Below are 20,843 nucleotides of genomic sequence, written 5' to 3' on the forward strand. Positions count from 1 at the left end.
GAGCACAATGATTGGATACTGTTTTTCCTAGATTGTACGTTCTGGAGGCCACTAAAAAATTTTATATTTGTGTCAAAACTTTTAATTAATTGGTTGCAATGGGGGTGTGAAGAGTATTTGAAGCAATATGTAAAAAAATGTTCCAGAAAAAGATCCCCTACCCCGCCTTTAAGTGACCATTCTATGATTTTCTGCACTAGGAAAGTAACGAAAACGGTGTTTAATGCTCACAATACCATGAAAATTAGATCTACGAAGGGGTATAGCAAAGAGACACTTACAAACTGTTTAAATGAAGTAAACTGGACATCTGTGATGCAATGTAATGATGTTGATCAAGCTTGGCATTTTTTTAAATTATTATTTTTGCAATGCATAGACAAGATCGCACCTTTTAGAGAAGTAAGAGTAAAACAGAGAACGGAATCATGGATAAATGATGGGATACTGGAGGCCATAAGGAGCAGAAACAGATTATATGATCAATTTAGGAAAAATAAGGATGATGAGAGTTGGATAGAGTATAAGAAAATGAGAAATGAAGTGAATAGACTAGTGGATTGTTCTAAACGAACCTATTTTAATGAGAAAATTACAGAGTATAAACACGACCCTAAAAAGCTATGGCAGTCATTGAGAGAGTTGGGATATAATAAGAGGCTGAAAACCAAAACATGCAATATTAGTCTAGATCTTGGCAATATGATTATATCAGATAAGGATAAAGTAGCACAGTTTTAAAACATATTTTTCAACAATTGCTAGCAAGCTGGTTGAAAAGCTTCCTGTCACGTCTAAACAATATGAAGAAAGTAACGTTTTTGATTTCTATTCCCAGCAAGGGGTTCCAAATGCATTCAGTTTAGACAAGGTACCAGAGGCAGATGTACTTATAAAACTCCAAAAGTTAGATGGCTCTAAAGCTACAGGTCTTGATAACATTCCATCTCGATTCTTGAAAGATGCTGCGGAGAACATCACTCCAAGTGTTACACACATCATAAACTTATCTATTGAAAAGGGACACTTCCCTGAAGATCTTAAAGCTGCAGTCTGCAACTCTTTTTCAAGCATAATGCCTGGAACTGTCCGGGGATTCTGAAAGTAGTACATTAAATACCCCAATACAAAAAAAAAAGGAGTTCTCTAGGTTCCCTATATGTCCCGCTAGGTCCCTCCAAAGCCAGCAGGTTTGTTTACAAAATTGCAGACCGGACCGGTAAAAGGTAACCAATCAGGCTGGGCTCTGCTGCCTGTCAATCACTGATTGTGCACGCGCGATACAAGGTAGGCTCGTCCCCAAGCTTATTTATCTAGACTATTGAACTTAATTACGGGCTAGTCTACTTACTGTGTCTTTCATGATCGCAAATGACAGGTGAGGTGATGAATGAGGAGTCGTGTACGTGCATCTGGCGTGCACGTAGACGTGCACGAGTTCTCATGTGTTTTGATGGGGCGGGACAGGAAGTTGAATAACTTTTTATTTTTCGGTTAAAAAAATAAGCATTTCTTGCATTTTGCGACTACGGAGGTCACCGTTTTCAACTTCAAGCGTTCTGATAGATCATGTAAACTCTTAAAATGCCAAAAATTAGGACTTTACGTATGACAACAACAAATCCTGCAGACTGCAGCTTTAAGCTGGCAAAAGTGATCCCACTTTACAAGAAAGGGAGTAAATTAGATCAGTATACTATAGACCAATCTCCATACTGAGCACAATTTCAAAGCTAATTGAGAGATTAGTTTTTGAGCAGGTAAACAAATATCTCTTATCTCGTAACTTACTATACGAACTCCAATCAGGATTTCGTAAATCACACTCCACCGACACATGTCTATTGTATCTAACTGATTATATTAGAAAGGAGGTTGACCAGGGCAAGTTCTGTGGCATGGTTATGCTGGACTTGCAAAAGGCGTTTGATACTGTAGACCATGGAATTCTTCTTACAAAACTGAGGGCTATAGGTTTTAACAACACAGCAGTAAAATGGTTTGAGTCATATCTGATGAATAGAGAACAAGTGGTCGATGTTGGGGGAACTTTATCCCAGCCACAAACTGTGCAGTGTGGGGTCCCCCAGGGGAGTGTTTTGAGCCCTCTCCTTCTTCTTTTATAAATTGATCTTAAATCAGTCTGTTCATGTGAATTATTTTTATTTGCTGATGATTCTGCACTTGTGTTTTCACACAAGGATAAAAACATGGTTGAATCAACATTAAGTATCGAGCTTTCTAATGTCAGCAAGTGGTTATCATTTAATAGGCTTTCTCTTCATCTGGGAAAAACCGAGTCCATCTTGTTTGGGTCTAAAATGAAGTTGAACAAAAGCCAAGGTTTTAAAATATTAGCTGGTGACACTGCACTTAATGCCAAGAACTCTGTCAGCTATCTTGGGTGTGTACTAGACAGCCAGTTGTCTGGTGCTGGTCAAGCCCAGAAAGTAATCACTAAGGTTAATCAACGAGTGCGTTTCCTGGCCAGAATTTCCAAGTATCTGGATCAGAAGGCTTTGTTAACCCTAGCAAGTGCTATAATTCAGCCGTATTATGATTATGCATGTTGCTCCTGGTACAATGGCATTACTAAATATCTTAAAAATAAGCTCCAGACCTCACAAAATAAATTAGTAAGGACCATTATGGGACTGCCTCCAAGAACTCACCTTGATCCTCACCACTTTAACAGTTTGGGTTGAGGACAGAGTTTCTCAAATTGAGTTGAGCATGGTGCACAAAATTGTAAATGGGGATGTCCCTAAATACTTAAATAATTTCTTTAACAGAGTGAGGAATGTCCACAGTTACTCCACTAGGGGGAGCTCTACAGACTTTGTTCCACCACGAGTCCTTACTAAGATAGGGAAGGACTCATTTCTATATATTGCATCAAGTTTGTGGAATAAGTTACCAGGTAGTATTAAAATGATTAATAGTTTAGATGGTTTTAAACGTGCTTTAAAAACCTGGCTTAGAGATCAGTCAGTGTAGGATAGCACTTTCATAGTAAAAATTTGTATTGTGTATGCTATATATGTAATGTTGTTTTAAAGTTTTGGTTTGGTCCCAGTGCCACTCTTCCCATTTTAACATCTGCTGCCATTCAACATCTAGGACCACAATGGAAATAAGCTTCCGAGCTTTATTGTGTTATCCTGGCGCTCTGTTTTTTTTTTTAAATTTAAGTATGTGGTGCAGTTTATATGGAACTTAATCATGTATTTATTTTTTAATATGAACGGAGAATGTCAAATAAAATCATTCATCATTCATCATTCATTCTGTCAGTCAGAACATCTTGTTGACTTTCTATTACTCATTCATTGAGAGTGTTTTGGCTTTCTCCATATGCATCTGGTATCACTCCATTACTGTACAGGATAGGAACCCCCTGCATAACATTGTCAAGGTGTGTTCCAAGATTATTGGACTTTCTGTTCGCCATCTGAACACTGTGTACGAGCAGCAGGCTAGCAGCCTGGCTCGTCGAATTCTCAAGGACCCGACTCATGCTCTGTTTCCGGCATTTGAGAAGCTGCAATCTGGTCGCAGGTTCCGCTGTCCGGCCTGTAAGACCCAAAGGAGAAGAGCAACCTTTGTTCCCAGTGTCATTCTCCTCTTGAACTCTAAGAAGTCTGAGACAGTGACTCTAACTATAACTTAGATCTTCTGTACAATTCTGTAGTGCAATATCTGATGTGCAAATTACAATATCACCTCGACATTTTAACTACAATGTCACTTTCATTTTTTATTGTCACTTTAATTACATTGTCATTTTAATATAATCGACGCCTTATTTTATTTATTTGCTAAATATTTTATTTTATTTTTATTTTTCATTATTTATTTTTTGTCACCCCCTTCTGTGTTTTATTTTCTTTATGATTCCATTTTCTTGTTCTTCTTTTAATGGACCACTCTTCGCCTTTCTAATTGCCCTTCGGGGATAAATAAAGTTTTTTCTGATTCTGATTCTGAATGTTACTGCTGTTAAACTGAGCACTTACTTACAAACAGTACTGAGGAGGTAAGAAAATAAATATAAAAATGAAAATCAAACATTATCACAGCTTTCCCAGTGTTTTTCTGTGACTATGCCAGGGAAGAACTTTCACCAAAGGAGGAGCCAAATATTACATTTGCAAAAGGGCAGGAATAAACCCAATAAATGCAGCTGTATTGTAAAAAATTTAATTAAGAAATCTATATTATATCTGAATCTATATTTTTAACCCTCTTCCATTAATCAATGCTTAAAATAAAAAGTCTAAGTGGTTTATTCTAGTCAAGGGGACTTTGGAAGATGAGTCTAACGCAGCCGGTCTGTCCGTTAAGCGGCTGGATGCAGAATGGACAGGCAGCGTGGAAGGCGTGAGTGCCATGCGGTAGCGGGATCTGACTCCAGTAGGCTATCGTCTTCTCTGAGCAGATATGCCCACAGGGGACAAAGGCATGGGTGGGAGGCTCAGCATCTACGTAAAAGCCTGGTTCACAGCTTAGCCACAGTGGCATATAAGGGCCCCTTGCCCGGCACATGGGGCACTCTCTCTCCTGACATTCCACTTCAACTTTGGGGTCATGGCGCCCTCCCCAGCCATGATAGCCGTGCACATGGCCACAGCGCAGGTAGGCCCAGGGCTGCTTCTCGTCCAGGACATCCTTGCGTCGCAGACTGGGGAAGGCCAAAGTGTTCAAGCCCACGGGGCACTGTGGACGCCCAGCATTCAGCTCCTGCCGCATCGCCTCCAGGTGCTTGACGGTGGGGGTACGCGCAAGTCCCTCTGCAGTCCGCCACAGCAGGGTGGCACCACAAAGGTCAATAAGGGAGCCGTCCACCAGCTTGTTATACTCAGAGTCCACCTTCAAAAAACACAGATCATCCACATCACTTCAATGTGTCACATTACTCTTATATGCTTCATGTTTAAAATAGTATTAGAAAGCTAATGTGCTGATGTCAGTTGCTTTCATTTAACATTCCTTTAATCAGTTAAACATTTTATATAGTTTACTTTCCATTTTTCAAAAATAAACAGAAAACTTAAGTTCATAAATACTTCATAAGTACTTATATAGTATGGTCCATACCTGTATAGTACAGTCCTTATTTATTTATTACAGTCCATACTATATAATACAGTCCATTCTTATATAGTACAGTCCATTTTACTGTAACTGTGTGTGCGATTGGGAGTCACACACCATGTTGCCCCTCTGCTGAGCTGATCTGGTCTCCCGGAGCGTGAAAACATTGCCACAGACTGAGATTTCCCTCCAAAGACCAGGTTTGGAGTCGTGGCTGAAGCCGTGGCAAGGATTCATTACCAGAACACCATTTGTGGTCAGTCCATCCATTTGACCCTCCTGCATCCTCCACTTGGCTGCCTTCTCCTGTGAAGAAGTCACAAACTTACTCTTAGCATCACCACACAACATGAGAGTTAATCAAGTAATGAATTGTTGTATAAATTTTTGATGGTAGCTTGCTACCCCAAGAAAGATGTTTTTAGAGGAGTCAAAGCCTGCAGCATAGATGTGTGCAGCTTGAGGTGGGTTTCTTTGACAGATGATGCGGCAGGCAAAGCGGGAGATGGTGCTCTGAGCGGTCTGACTCTCAGTGTAGCTCTGTCCACTGGGCACAGTGTCTGTCACAACAAAGTCAATGGGAGACTCGGTGGAACGCCCAATCTGTGATTAAAAGTTAAAAGTTCAAGGTTTCCATTTCTGGTATTTCAGTGTGCATGTTTGCTGACACTTGCAGACAGAAATTGATTTGGAATAAATATTGTGACACAGATTTGATAATTTTTGTTTAATTCATTTTTCCATTTTAAGAGTTTACAGACAAACTTTTTGAAAGAAAAGGTCCCATGCAACAGTCATGAATGCCTTAATGGACATAAGCCTTCTCAATTGTTAACTGATGGTGCTAAAGGCAGAATTGATTGGATGACACTGAATGTGATGGAAGAAAATGTTATCTATACATCCATCCATCTATACCCGCTTTGTAACGTAGTTACACTAATTCTTAGTTTATCTATTTTTATTTTTCACTTCACTAACTCTCCTGTCATTTCAGATCCTGCCATGCTAATTACTAATTTCCCTCACCTAGGTTTCCTGTCCATCTCCTCACCTGCAGTCTATTTGCTCATTAGGTCCTCAGTGTATATATACTCATCACTTTCACTTGTTCCCTGCCAGATTGTCTTGTGTTGTTCGTCGCCAAGCTCTCCAGCGTTTTCCGTTCCTGTCTACTTGTTCTGATCTAGTTCTGCCTCTCCTGGATTCCTGATTCCTGCCTGCCCCTTGTCGGATTTGTTAGCCACTCTGATCGCCTGGTTTCGACCCTGACTGTTTTCCTGGATTATTGATACCTGCCTACCCCTTATCGGATTTGTTTGCCTGCCTCGGATCGTTTGGTTGTGACCTGGACTGTTTTTTGGACTGAATAAACGGATCTTCCCTTTATAACCGCCTGCCTCATTGTCGTGCTTTTGGGTTCTCATTTGCTCGCTACATAATCGTGATGCGCTTAATCCGTTGGTCGGGGGGGGGGCTGGAGCCTATCCCAGCAGTCAGAAAATTTTATATATTATCTAAATGTAATGTTAAAAATAAACTAATCAGAAATGGTTGACTCTCAACATATGTGACACTATCTAGTTAGGGTGAACTGGATGCCACACACCTGGAACATGTCTGTGTCGCTGTCATGTGTGTACTCCACCACGACTGTCTGTGCTCGGGAGAGAGTGTACGATATACTGTGCTGTTCCTTGTTGCTAACAGCCTTTAAAAAAAAAAAAAAAAATTAAAAACACACAGAAGACATAAAAATCTGTTTAAGACATGAAAAAAAACTTATTATTATTATTATTTTTGTTGCCGCTGTCCTTTATAATAATGCATCGAGGAAACTAGCAGCATATATCACCTCGTGTTTTAGTAGAACACTATTTTGATTACACTCCTTATATAAATTTCACAGCGGCCTAGGTAAATTTCTGAAGCAGAGCTTAAGAAACATAAAGGATGGGGGGTTTCTTGGCTTAATGTACTTCTACCAATATGAAGTCTCACCTTAGCAGCCTGAGGTGTGCAGGACGTGTGAATGGTGCTGGGTTTCACACCATTTGCCTTGTTCCTACGACACAGAGCAAACAGACTTTTCCGCCTCCCTTTGTCACCGCTTGGCAGAGAGCCATTGCACCTGATCACAAACATGATGTCAACAGGGTATCATGTTATTAAATATATATGGATAAATACATAGGGATTCAATTCATCAGCCAAAGGTGTTGTTCCTGGGTTTCTCCTTCTTTATATAATGGAGTTTATTCATACAAAGAAAAAAAAGTGACAGCTTCTATCATGTTCCTAGGATTTTGCAAACTCGTAAAGCTCTACTCCCGAGACATTTTTAGTTAGTTAGCTTTTAAAGTTTGGCCCTCTGAACTAAATTAATTCATTTCAGTTCATGGTGTGTGTCTGCAGAGCCCTGCTGTTTGTTTGACCATGGCCTTCTCCATACATGGAGTGAAGCTAAGCAGAAGCGGGACAGGTGAAGATAAAGCCACATTATTTGCTAAATTACTTTAAGTGCTATTAAGTGTTACAACAAATATAATTCCTGCTATAAAATGGACAGACAAAGGTCTGGCCATACCATTGTTTATTCAACTAGTTTCTTCCGTGTACTTGACCTGAATAATATGAAGAGAACCTCTTCTTGTAGCTTATAACTTCTGCATAAGCATTTTTAATTTTAGCTTTTTTATTGTTTTATTTACCATGCTTTGAATAAGCACTTTGTTGAACCTGTTGATAATTGACACCCTGCCCTGAAGTTCTGCATCTGTTGGAAGGTATATATTTCATTATCAATGAAGCTTGACCAGCAGTTTCCCTGCTTCTGTTCTGTGTGGCAGGCATGGGTAAACACAACCCCGGCCTACCTATGCACTGCAGGTAAAAATCCTTTTTTTTTTTTTTCTTTTTTTTCACACAGCTTTCACTTGTGTTAGGAAGATTGTAGGACAGAAAAAGAAAAATTTTAGGTTTGAAGTTAGAAAAGCAGGATACAGCAATGTGATTTATAAGTGATTAACCCAAGCCATCAAGATGTCTGTTGAATACAATTTTATGAGCCTGACTGCACCTCCACCCCTGCAGCAACTCTCACGAACAGGCTTCTTCTGTCCAGCTGTACCTCCACCTCTATGGCAGCTTCCACCGCCAGGTCTTCTGAGCCAAGCTACAACTCCACCTCTGCGGCAGCTTCCACCACCAGGCATCCTGACCCCAGCCACAACTCCACCTCTGCGACAGATTCCACCACCAGGCATCCTAAGCACAACTGCACCTCCACATCTGTGGCAGCTCCCACCGCCTGGCTTCCTCTGTCCAGCTGTACCCCCACCCCCCATCTCTATGATTGATAGCAACATCACTCCTGTCGCCATCCCTTCGCTACAACCTCTGTGTCTAAATATAGAGGACGTTGGAGCTGAGCTCAGGAGGCTTTAGACAGGGAGGGCTACAGGACCAGATGGAGTCTGTCCAAGGCTTCTGAGGGACTGTGCTGGTCAACTAGCAGTCCCTCTTCAGAGGCTCTTCAATATGAGTCTTCAGATGGAAAAAGTCCCGGTGCTGTGGAAAACTTGTTGTCCCATAGTATCCAAATTAGGGAAACCGGTGGAGCTGAATGACTACAGACCGGTGGCTTTGACATCTCATATCATAAAGACCTTTGAGAGACTCCTTGTTCATCGCATGAGATTGCAGGTTGCTGAGGATCTTGACCATCTCCAGTTTGCCTACCAGAAACACATAGAAGTGGAAGAAGCAATTCTGTACATGCTGCATTGGGCATATGCTTATCTGGATGTGCCTGGTTCATTTGTGAGAATCATGTTCCTTGACTTCTCCAGTGCCTTCAACATCATACGACCTCCCATACTGAAAGACAAGCTTCTAGGTATGGGTGTGGCCCCCTCCGTGACATCGTGGATTATAGAATATCTGACTGTCAGACCACAGTATGTCACGATGGGGAGATGCGTTTCTAGAACACTGGAATGCAGTATTGGGGCTCCACAGGATACTGTTTTGGCTCCTTTTCTTTTTACCCTGTACCCAGTCCTGCCACATACAGAGGTATTCTGATGATATGGCTGTTGTGGCATGTGTGCGCAGTGGACCGGAGAAGGAGTACAGGGACCTTTTGGAGTTCTTCTATGGCTGGACCAAAAATAACTGTTTGCTCCTGAACACTACCAAGACCAAAGGTGGTGGACTTCAGGAGATCTAAAACTCCATACCAGTCAGTCTGCATTGATGGAGGGGCGATAGAGACTGTTCAGACCTGCAAATACCTGGGGGTGGTGCTGGATAATAAACTGGAGTGGTCTGCCAACATAGAAGCAGTATACATGAGGGGCCAGAGCCGTCTCTTCTTCCTGAGACGGCTCAGGTCCTTCAATGTCTGTAGTGATATGATATACATGTTTTATAGAATAGAAAATAGAACAGAAAAATACTTTATTCATCAACCAATGGGGGAAATTCAAATTAGTCAAGTAGCTCAAAAAATTATTAATATTTACAATGATTGTATATTAACAACAACAATAATAATATTAAAATAATAATACCAATGATAATAAACCCTTATCACACTATCATTGAGAGTTCTATGCTGTTGTCTGCTTGGGGAATTGCACTACAGACAAAAACTGTAGGCACCTGGACAAACTGGTGTAAAAGGCTGGTTCTGTTGTAGGCAGAAGGCCTCTTAGTGCTTTGGTGGAGCAACGGATGAGGAGAAAATTATATTCTGTTTCGGAGAATAATAAACATCCTCTCCACAGCATCCTGGCAGGACAGAGGAGCAGTTGAAGTGAGAGGCTCTTCTCTCTGCACTGCAGAACTGAGAGGTTCAGGAGGTCCTTTGTCCCCACAGCCATAAGGCTTTTTAACAGTGATTGCTGACATGTTCTTCTCAAATTTATTTATTTAGTCATTGAATATTATTATTATCATTATTATTATTGTTGTCTAATATACAATCATTGTAAATATTTTCAATTTTTTGAGCTACTTGACTCATTTGAATCTCCCCCACAATTTTATCATGAGCTCTATGATATTTGAAAGGACAATCCTGTAAGATGAATGTTATGTAAGCTTTAATTAAAAATAAAACTAATTTGTAGGTTATCTTCAGAGCCAGACTGCCACCAGCCACAGGTCAAGTAAACATGAGGTCACTTAAAAGTCGAGCCATTCTTTCACTGGATTATACACACTTCCTGCATTACTCAAAGAAACCCCCACCTCCTTTAGACAAACACAGACCACCCCATTTCCACTGTGGCTCCAGTGTGTGACACAGAACACAAGCTCTGTTTTTACTAACTACATGGCTCCTTTAAAACAAAACCTTATGCCCAGCGTAATTGCCAGTTTCAGAGTCTCCTAGACTGTTTAATTCCATATGTGGATGCAAGAATACAAAAGAAAACCAAAAGGCTGAAACCTCAGCAGCCACAACTTTTTTGACATCCTTCAACTTCCTTAAAGCACAGGTTCACTCTTGTGTCCACAGTAAATGGCCTTCAGTCAGGAAGTTGGCTGCATTCTTTGCTGAGGTCAAGTTTATGAACACATTCAACTGGATTTAAACTGAGTTATGCAGCAGCCAAAAAAAACCCAATACATTGACGGGGTTATTGCAGGTTTCAGTAAGTTAAATTAAGACCTTTTAAAGACCTTTTAAGGCCATTATGAATGAAATTTTAGACCAACACGACTTATGACCAGAAACATTCAAATGATCTCAGAAATTCAAAACCTTTTGTTCTTATTCATTTAGTAATTAAAGATTACATTTTATTAAATAAAAAATATATATATTAAATTAAATCAGTATTAAAACAAATAATCAAAACAGTTACTTTCTTAACCCAAGTAACCTTCCCAACACGACACTAATATATGTATGAGCTCATCCCTTTTAGCACCGATCTCAGTCCAAAGTGGTAGTGACACTGCGCTGGAGTGGACTGGGCACCGGAGGGACTGGGCACCGGAGGGACTGGGCACTGACGAAGACGTCAGGGGTGGCAAACAAAACTGGGTGATGGCTCGAGCCCGCTGAAGGCTTTTTGTGTCAAGCTGGTGCCACACCATCTCGAGGTGTGAGACTTGAACGCTTTCACACCCAAGGTCCCTAACTGGATGTTCCTCTTACAAAGTTTACAGCGAGCTTTGCTGGGGACCGCTTGTAACCAAGTGTGAAAATCGCATTGAAAACACACTGTTTTTACTCCATGTTATTACTCCATGTTTTCTATGACAAGCAGCAAAATTAACTCACAACACTTGGGGGGGGTAGCTGCAAACAGGTAGCTGCAAACAGCCGCAAAGTGAGCCAGCTATCTTTTTGCCAACATGATACCAAAATTAACAGCAGGGTTTGCCCACATTTTTAACAGTGCCTTTTGAACAGAAAAAAAATGTTCTGACATATTTTCCATGTAACATCAAAAGATATAAGGCACTCAGTGTTTCACCTAGGGGGTTGCATTGACTAACATGCCAGAGTCAAACAAATTTCTAAACTGCTAAAGGCTTCTATATAAAGCCTTCTAAAGTGTCCCCCTGCTGTAAATATGAATGAATGAAGAAGCCGGTTCTTTTGTTTGCCCTTTCCTTTTAAAAATCAATTCTAAAGTTTCATAATAAAGAAGAAGAAAGAGGAAGAAAGAATAAGAAGAATACATAAATAAAAACTTCTGCATAACAAAGAAATCCAACTTTGTACTGTAAATGTGTGCAGTTTCTGGTAAGAATGCATTATCACAAACCAAGTTGCTACTTTGTCACTAGTGGTCCATTCATAGAATAAACAATTCAGATACAGCTGCAGAAAACCTCTTTACATGCAAGTAAAGAGTCACCATTGATTTATACTCCATTTCACAAGGTTAAAGGGACTGGTTTTATGTAGGACTTTTCTCGTCTTGTTGACCCTTTTACAAAGGGTACATTGTGGAAGTTGCCTTTAGGCGAAAAGATGAGCCGAAAACTTCTCACATTAAGACTCTGTGAGTCGCGTTTATTAACTGACCAAAAACTGACAGTTCCAACTGACAGTTCCAACTGACAGTTCCAACTGACAGCTCGCGCATCAACAGAACAGCTGCTATCATGAAACGTCACCGGATCTCTTAAAGAGACCGCAACTATTAAATGCATCATAACATTCAAGACAATGAACCGCACAACATTAAAGACGATGAACCAACAACATAACAGATAACAGAACACATATAAGAAAGTGAATTATGCCGTCAGTGTTGAGAGCACTACAACATACCCATTTATACACTCATACAGCACTTCTTCAGCAATATAGTGTTTCAGGCTACACAGTGCTTTTTCTTTATTACTCAGATTCACACACCGATGGACGCAAAGAGGGGTTTAGTGCCTTGCCCAAGGACATTTCGCCATGTCATCCAGGGAAGCCAGGAATCAAACTATTGACCTTTGGATTGACAGACGACTGCTCTACCTCCAGAGCTACAGCTGCCACAATCCAGGTCAATTCAGTTCTATATCAATTAAATTCTATTAGAACTATTTATATTTCAGTTACAATACCAATTTTAATTGAAAGAGTGAAATTAACTTACTTCTTACTTTTATCATTCCATTGTACATGTTTGTATTGTGTGTTTTATATGTGTAAACATGTAAAACTTAATGGATTTGTATCTGCCAATTATAACTAAGGCAATCACAAACATGAGTCTCCTCATAAGCAAATACACGCACTGAGGGGTTGTGAAGAACACTGCTAATCTCCTCTAGCTGCTGTGTGTGCAGAGGTACGATAATGGATGTAGTTGTGGACTTTACTTCAAACATCACCATGGTGGCAGCTTCCGTGACATCTTCCGTTGCCTTAATGTCAACCTTTGTCTGAATACCTAGATAACTTTCATTCTTCCGCAATTCAGAATACAGAGCTAAGGAGATCTTTGGTTGTTGCTCCAGGCACCATTTCAGGATAGCACTGTGTTCCATCAGGTAACAGCTTATATCCAGGCACTTGGAGTAATTTTGCCTTCTCTTAGCACAGGGCTTGCCATAGTACTAGTCTGGGAAAATTAAGAAATTGTGATATTTCCAAAATATTTGACTTCCATCTTATATGATTAGTGGATGAATTTGCTTTTGTCCAACTTCTCACTTCACACAAACTTTTACATCCAAATTTGATCAACATTTCGGCACCTTCAGCGGTGAAGCTCTAACCAAGTTAATTAAACTGGGGTCTCACCGCATCTAATAAGCCCGACAGGGTCAAGGCTTCACACACAGGAAAGGCGTACATCTAAAAATTGGGGGATTTTAGAAAAATTTATATCAAATTAAGATCAATGGTAACAAGCCCTAAATGTAAGAAATTCACACTGTTTTATTAACAATGTATGGCTACCTCGTGTCTGACAATCCAGTCCTTGCACACAACTGAATGAGAACTAACAGGAGAGATCATATTTCTCCAGTTTTAGCTTCTCTTCATTGGCTCCCTGTTAAATTCAGAATATAATTTAAGATTCTTCTCCTCACATATAAAGCTCTTAATGACCGAGCTCCATCATATCTTAAAGATCTCATTGTAAGATATTTTCCTAACAGAGCACTTCGTTCCCAAACTGCAGATTTACTTGAGGTTCCCAGAGTTTCTAAAAGTAGAATGGGAGGCAGAGCCTTCAGTCATCAGGCCCCTCTCTTGTGGAATAAGCTGCCAGTAAATGTCCGGGAAGCAGACACCCTTTCCACTTTTAAGACCAGGCTTAAAACTTTCCTTTTTGATAAAGCTTATAGTTAGGGATGGCTCAGGTGATCCTGAAACATCCCATAGTTAAGCTGCTATAGGCCTAGACTGCTGTCACACCTTTCCTCACTTTACTCTCTTTATGTATATGTGACATTATTGTGGTCATTAACTCGTGTTTCCCTGTTCCAACAGATATCTTCCCCCCCCTCCCCCCCCCCCCCCCCCCTCCCCCCCCCCCCCCCCCCCCCCCCCCCCTCCCCCCTCCTTTCTGTCTTCTCAAGACGGATGGCCAACATTCCTGAGTCTGGTTCTGCCAGAGGTTTCTTCCTGTTAAAAGGGAGTCGTTTCTCTCCACAGTTGCCTCAGGCACGCTCAGGACGGGAGATTGGACTGAAGACAAGTTTCGGTGTAATCTGTTGGTGTCCTTAGCTAGGAAATTGTTTTTGAATTGGCTCTATATGAACAAATTGGATTATTTTATGAATAATTATGATTACAATTAATTTAATTCCAATTGGCTTGAATTGGACTTTATTATCTAAGTGCCTTGAGATGACATTTGTTGTATTTGGCGCTATATAAATAAAAATGAATTGAACTAAATCAATACTATATTACTATTTTTTCTTATGTAAAGGAAGCAGATTTTACTGCTTTTTAATGATCATGGATTACTTATCTAAAGCATGTTTGATGTGTTTGTGGTGAATGATTGTATTCTCTTGGCTATATGGAAGGTTTCATCCAAAAATGTATGTGATTCTTTAACAGTTGTGTAAACATACTGTATATGTTTGTTTAAGAGGCTAACTCAAGGAGCACAAGTCACAATGGTGGAACTTGTCAACACCCATTAGTGGATATCTTACCCCAACACAATAAGCTCTCCATATCTGACTGGTCCTTTGGTGGATGCAGGAGAGGTGGAGATGTTTTCCTGACCCAATGAAAACATCTGTGCAGCCTTCGGAGGGAGGAAGTATGAGGACAATCCCAGTGTGCAAAATCTCTGTCACCGTCAGAGCATCTCCAGGAGTATAGGTACACAACATATCATCTGCAGACAAAATCAGAACATTTATAACTTGGCATAAGCAATTTCCGATAATTCTGCTGGCCGAAAAGCAATGACTACACATGAAACAAATAATTTTCCACAATCGACCAGCTAGGACATCACTTTAGATATTTCATTTAAAATTCAAAAGCCTTTGTACATTCATTCAAACACACACAAAGGCTTCACCATGACACTATTCATTGCTACGATACACCCATACAATCTCTGTACATGGAGCTGGTGGCAAGAGTGGCAAACAATGTACATATTCACTCCATTACACTGAGTGGGGTTGTTAGGTGTAAAACAGGGGCCACGTGCGTCCGTGGAAGAGTGACTCACTTAGCAACACACTGGAATTGATGTAAAAATCCTTTGTATCTGAGAAAAAAAAAGAAAGAAAACAAGCTTGGCATTCATTTGAAAGTCTGATGTCATAAGGGGCTTTAAGGAGAGGGTTTTCATATAATTTACTGTCTTATAGTTTATAGTTTTAACTTTCCATCGTCTATTGATAAATCTCGTTATATCCACTAAAGCCTAAAATGACATCGCTGTCTTTTTCACGCACAATTTTTTTGAAAGTTCACATAAGACAACATGATAAGGTTAACATTAACATCAGACAAGCAGTTAATTTTTTCATTACTGCTACCGGTCTTATTCTTAAAAAATTTGAATGCAATAATAAAATTTTACCCAATAAACTAATATAATCCACTTAAACAAAGACAATGGCAGTGTTTCTATCTTAGTTTTACTGTAAGATACATTTAATCTTGGTGACCACAACACATTGCTCCACAGAATGGAAAAAAGGGTGTGTATTTCTGCCTCAGTCCTAAACTAGTCTGAATCCAATTCATGAAACAACAATTATTTTTATTCAAGTGCAGGAAATCAGTGAGTGATCAGTATTTTTCCCAACATAAGATAAACACCAAATGGTGAACATAAACATGCAGAGATTACAACAACTTTAACATGGTAATTTAACAAAGGTAGTTTTAACAAGTAACAGGAAATACAGCATGGTAGGTTTTGGGTCATCTGGCTAACCAACAGACAAAACATCCCAATAATACAGTATATTTTCCTTGGTCAATGGTTAAGATTCAACTTTGCAAGCCACAAAAACTAGAACCCAACAACTCGATTTTGATAAAACTCAGGCAAAGAACAGCTAGATTGACAATCATCAGGTTGACACGTTAACTCAAAACGTTAAAAAATGTTTAAAGGGATATGCCACCCCCAGGCCAAATTAAGTGTATCCCCGCATTCCCGAGACATAAATAAGTGTGTGGGAGCGTTTTCCTGGCGACCCAGGCATTGTCCGAATCTCACAGCACTGACCACTGCTTGGTTGCGTGTAATACATACATGCTAGCGTCGCCAATCGAAATATTTCGCCCAACGTGAATTAATTTACTTGATTTACCTTCTAATTACTGTGTGAGTGGTGTACTTTCACATCGAGTGCAAATGACTGTGTAAATCTACACGGAAGGCTTGTTTTGCTCATGTCGGTTTGGGAACTAGTTTCCAGTGCGGAAAACACAGCCGAAGCACACTCCCCGCTACGTCTTTGGGAATCCCCACCCCCGTTTTCCTCAAACAAACCAGCGTGAAGCAGCCAGGGGGTGGGGATTCCCAATGACGTAGCGGGGAGTGTGCTTCGGCTGTGTTTTCCACACTGGAAACTAGTTCCCAAACCGACATGAGCAAAACAAGCCTTCCGTGTAGATTTACACAGTCATTTGCACTCGATGTGAAAGTACACCACTCACACAGTAATTAGAAGGTAAATCAAGTAAATTAATTCACGTTGGGCGAAATATTTCGATTGGCGACGCTAGCATGTATGTATTAAGCGCAACCAAGCAGTGGTCAGTGCTGTGAGATTCGGACAATGCCTGGGTCGCCAGGAAAACGCTCCCACGCACTTATTTATGTCTCGGGAATGCGGGGATACACTTAATTTGGCCTGGGGGTGGCATATCCCTTTAAAGCAAGATATTGATCACAGGGACTTGTATTTTCCCTTCTACAGGTCTGTACTCATTTTTTTTTAAAGTAATTTCCAATTTGAGTCACAGTTCTCGATTTTTGACTCATTCTCTAAAGCATGCAGAGGCTGAAATCTACCATTAATGACTTAAAATTATGATTGTCATTCAAAAATATACCATAGTTCTGCACAATTGTAGATCACTTCTAAAAAACTAGTTTCACTCCAGCCTTGATGAAGGCATTGTAAAATGGATAATGAAAGGAGATGTTCTCTTTGTCACCTCTGTCATGACAGCAGATTTTCTTTCAGTGGATTTAAATGCAGCCTGTAAACTGCATGGGAATAGTGACCCATTCACCACATGTAAGTGGACACCATATAAATGACTTCAGTCCTCTTCAACAACTGCTTTTTTGTGAATCTCTTTCCTCTGAGATGAGACAGTCTGATTTATAACTGAATCTCACCTCGCTCTGCTAACACTGCACCTCAGAGTTAATTTTATCCCACACTTGGAAACATTAACTGGCTGCTCTTCACACAAGCTAATTTTAACTACAATTTGGCAGCATAGCTATGGTGACAATTGGGTCTTATTTTGATGGAAGCGTACAACCCATATTTTCTAAAGTGGGGTTGTGTGAAATACTCACGAGTAGTCAGTGTCAGAGCACTCAGAGAGCTTTTTTTTTTTGCTACAACACAGATGTTTCGCCATTAAGAAAATGTAGGGTCAGATAAATCAAGTCTCCTATAAGTGGTGATGTGGAGTGATGGATGGGTGATCTGTACAGGGTGTAACCAGCTTTTTGCCCAATGACAAGAGGACCAAAACACAAGTTAAAGGTACATATTCAATATAGGAAAACACAGGATTAAATACAGGAATTAAAGTGCAGATTCTGACCTGTAATTTCAGTTGATTTACATCCAAAGTGAAGGCTGGATGTAAGAATTAAGGCTCAATAATACCCTCTCTTCAGGGGGCTCATGTGTAATTGGACAGATAAACAATCATAAGCAAAATACTGATTTATTTTTTATTTTTCCCATGGACAGAACAACACCCTGCAGCCCTTTGAATGCATTTTTCAAACATTTTTGGAGGCAGAGTGACAAAATTCAATCACTAGGAGCACCAGTACCCAGGCTCCGCCCTCGCAGTGACGCAACACCTTCGGCTCTGCTACACTTACTCAGGCCAACTGCTCATTCAGGTGGATTCGAGTTCCCGAAAAAATGGGAACTCCACCCACTTTGTCGGGAAGCAATCAACTTTGAGCAGCGCCAACCAAGGCGGGTTCAAGGTAGTGACGTGGTTGAACTGCCACTCAACCCATGGATTGTACACGGAAGCGCTTCATTCAATATCAACATGGAGCAGCATCAAGCTTTTGACACTGCTGTAGATGCTGTAATGAAAGTGTTCGACGGGAGATTCTCGTTAAAAATCGAGCAAAGAACAGCCCTTGAATCGTTTCTTGACAGGAAAGACGTTTTCGCCTGGCTTGCTCCCTACTGGCTTTGGTAAGAGTTTAATCTACCAGTTAGCCCCGCTGGTAGCTAAATCATACGTCAGAGGAAAGAGTGGTGTGATTGGCTTAAGCTTAGGCACAGCCTTTTCTGGCCTCAACCAGTAGCAACCCGAGGGAGGCGGGTTGACCAGGCCATTTCGAATCGTATTCGTTATGGTCTTGGTCAGACCAGAATCTCGAAGAGATTTGAAAGTCTATGTTAATCAGGCTAGAGCACCAGTGCTCCTTTGTTTATTAATTTTAACTGCCGTCATATATCTTACTTCTTTGCTCTGCAACTGGCTGTAGTCTTATTGACTTCCTGGCTCGTCAAATAGTTTCCATGCTACTTTTTTAAAAATATATTTATTTATTTATTTTTTAAATCAGCTGAATAACTGAAAACACATGCTTATTTAATATGTACAATATTTGACAGCAGCATCAGTATAATATTAATGTCTCAATATGTTAGATAGCTACTGTATGTGCAAGATGAGATTAGAAACTTACTTTAGTCTGTCAGTGACATTCATGTCCACATTTTGCACATGACAGGAGTCTACATTTAGGATCAGTTTGATTCTTTATGTGACTCGCTTTATGTTTGCCACATACTTTTATTCTATGTCTAACTTCTTAGGCACATGGTACACTAGACAATGGGTCTAGACTACATATAGTTTTTTTTTTGTTTGTTTGTTCTTTTGTTTAAAATTGTAATTCTACTCTTTTTACCATGGGCTTAATGTTAGATTTAATGTGTAAATGTGCCTGTGATCTTTCAGAAACTGGCAGGTTGAACATTGATAGTCACTTCCCTTTACTCTCGGCTACAGCTGCTACAGTCAAAATAGGTTTCATACCCACCTAAGACTAAACTTTTTCAGGTTTTAGGTCAACATTTGCAAGTGGAGAGAGGTCCACGTCTCTATGGGTCTTTGAGATGAAATGACTGTTCGATGAAAATGGGCAAAGACCAACGTTTTAAAGTGGAAAAAAAGCAGCATCTACAGGGACAGATGCTGTGTTAGGATGGTGCATGATAATCAATTTGTGTTGCAGAACAAAGGAAGCCAGCTGGGAACTATATGGACAAGACAGAGCAGCTGTGTCAACCAAAACTGCTCAGGAAGCCCTGCTAAGGATAACAGACATATACAACAACTGAAGTAGATGCACCCTAATCTAAAGTCCTAAGGTGCTTAAAATTTCAACCTAAGAATCTAATTTTAGAAGTTTTTTACTGGGTAAACACAGAACTTAAAAGTCTGAATTAAATAGAATGCAGAATAAAGGCAAGTCTTAAAACATAAATTAGAATAGGATTCGGTGCTAACGCGTGTTGCCATCATAATTTATCAAACATAAAAACACCAATTAAGATATTAGATAAAGTTTTATGCACAGCACCAAGACCCAGGCAATCCTTTAACTTTAAAATCCCATGACATTCACATAACTTTTCACTGTTGTTTCATTTTTGAGAATACACAAACGTAATTTACTGCTTAGAACTTTCAACTCATGTCGAACGCTCTGATTAAATACAGATAAGCTAAACTAGCCTGGGAACCAGAACACAATTACAGCCACTATTAGCAGGTGAATGTTTGTCGGTCGGCAAAACTACAGTAAGTAACTCGATTAGTAAACTAGTAACAGGACGTAGTGGTAATGCTAACAGTGGGGAAAACACTTAAACAATGTTAATGATAACAAAAAATGAAGCACTATTACATTTCGAACAATAAACTCACCAAACGTAAAGCATTTTCATATTCAGGACATCTTTGTAACTGACGGTGAAAAAAAAGGTGCCGTCTTTTGGCATAATCGTTGAGGTAAATATCTGAATGTCCAGCGATAAATAAAGTGATTTTTTAAACTTCAGGAGACTTCGGGTGAAAAAACAAGTCTTTCAGGTCTCGCCTCGTCTCGGAGGCGCTCTAATATCATAACGTAAACTGTACTGTAAACTGTACTCACATCCGGTGACACCTTCAAAATAAAGCGAGGTGGGTGAAACTTGGCGACATACTTATCAGCACAAAAGAAAATTAACCCTGTAAAGCCTGAACCATGAAATAATTGCCTGAAAATTCTGATTCTTTGAAAATTGACTCTTTATTGGACCTTCTGACAAAAAATAAAAAAATGGAAAAATAAATACATTTGCATATATGATTTTTAATTTGTATCACTTTTGATACATCAGGTCTTTTTGTGAAATTTAATGCTCAGTTTTTTCTTTTTTAAACAATCAAAAACATATACAACCAACATGTTGTACCCCATTACAAGCTTAATTAGTTAATTAGTTTGAAAGTGTGGAAAATGTTCTGTAGCCACAAGATGCATGAATTCCTGTTGTAACAATAAGTCAAA

General features: G+C 39.9%; 1 protein-coding gene across 3 annotated transcripts; it reads right to left on the reverse strand.

The window, feature by feature from the left end:
- Window positions 1-1,246: 1,246 nt before the first annotated feature.
- Window positions 1,247-20,408, reverse strand: LOC142379044 (E3 ubiquitin-protein ligase pellino homolog 1-like). 3 transcript variants are annotated; one of them, XM_075464118.1, is made up of 7 exons: window positions 20,216-20,408; window positions 14,737-14,924; window positions 7,096-7,225; window positions 6,704-6,805; window positions 5,500-5,697; window positions 5,212-5,400; window positions 1,247-4,869 (listed from the first exon to the last, which is right to left on the reverse strand). In XM_075464118.1, the coding sequence occupies exons 2-7, from the start codon at window positions 14,820-14,822 to the stop codon at window positions 4,291-4,293; spliced, it is 1,284 nt and encodes a 427-aa protein (XP_075320233.1). In that variant the 5' UTR covers window positions 14,823-14,924; window positions 20,216-20,408; the 3' UTR covers window positions 1,247-4,290. The 3 variants fall into 3 exon arrangements, with proteins under 3 accessions (XP_075320233.1, XP_075320234.1, XP_075320235.1); XM_075464119.1 differs by lacking the exon at window positions 20,216-20,408 and adding an exon at window positions 15,270-15,309; XM_075464120.1 differs by lacking the exon at window positions 5,500-5,697.
- Window positions 20,409-20,843: the final 435 nt, after the last annotated feature.

Source organism: Odontesthes bonariensis, chromosome 4 (assembly GCF_027942865.1).
Source record: "Odontesthes bonariensis isolate fOdoBon6 chromosome 4, fOdoBon6.hap1, whole genome shotgun sequence".
Taxonomy (NCBI): domain Eukaryota; kingdom Metazoa; phylum Chordata; class Actinopteri; order Atheriniformes; family Atherinopsidae; genus Odontesthes; species Odontesthes bonariensis.